Source organism: Penaeus monodon, chromosome 27, assembly GCF_015228065.2.
Source record: "Penaeus monodon isolate SGIC_2016 chromosome 27, NSTDA_Pmon_1, whole genome shotgun sequence".
Lineage (NCBI taxonomy): Eukaryota > Metazoa > Arthropoda > Malacostraca > Decapoda > Penaeidae > Penaeus > Penaeus monodon.
Window position 1 is genome coordinate 2349463 of NC_051412.1, and position 599 is coordinate 2350061.

At 49.9% G+C, this 599-nt stretch overlaps 1 protein-coding gene across 1 annotated transcript in view; it reads left to right on the plus strand.

Moving 5' to 3' along the window:
* Nucleotides 1-74: 74 nt before the first annotated feature.
* Nucleotides 75-599, plus strand: part of LOC119590534 (protein Skeletor, isoforms B/C-like) — a gene marked incomplete at its 5' end in the record, with an annotated part of 50087 nt that continues 49562 nt past the window's right edge. Inside the window, 1 exon segment of the mRNA XM_037939180.1 lies at nucleotides 75-212. Within this exon segment, the coding sequence (XP_037795108.1) occupies nucleotides 75-212 (138 nt within the window).

The window sequence follows — 599 nt, forward strand, 5'->3', positions numbered from 1 at the left end:
ACCAACGCAAGCATCAGACCCCCAACTCCACCACCACTAACCCCGCCCCCCTCTTCTCCCTCTCTCCCCCGCAGGCGGCGATGCAGCTGGATACTTCGGGAGGCTGATCGGCCAGCTGGAGCCTTTGCACCACCAGGTCCAGGGCGAGGTGTACGCGGTCGACTCCAGAACCATCCACATCCGGGGATTCTCGTACGACGGCACCGCGCCAGGTGGGTTGGCAGGTGGTTCTTTAGAAGGCTAATTGAGCGCCTAATGGCTGTGTGGTGGGTATTAAATGGGATGGAAGGGGTAAATGGGTTGTGGGTTTGTTAACTGAGGGTTTAATGGGTTGTGGGGTTGTTAACTGAGGGTTTAATGGGTTGTGGGGTTGTTAACTGAGGGTTAAATGGGTTGTAAGATTGTCTGTAAATTTGTTAATTAAGGATTAAATGGGTTGTAAGTTTGCCTGCCTTGTTGATAAATGGGTTATTACCTGTAAGTATTGTTAATTGGAGGTTAAATTGGTTTGTGTGTCAAGTTGTGGGTTGATTTGGTGAGTTTGGTTGGATTGACGGGTTGAGTTGGTCGATTGAGTGAGTCAGCAAGAAGGAATTTCC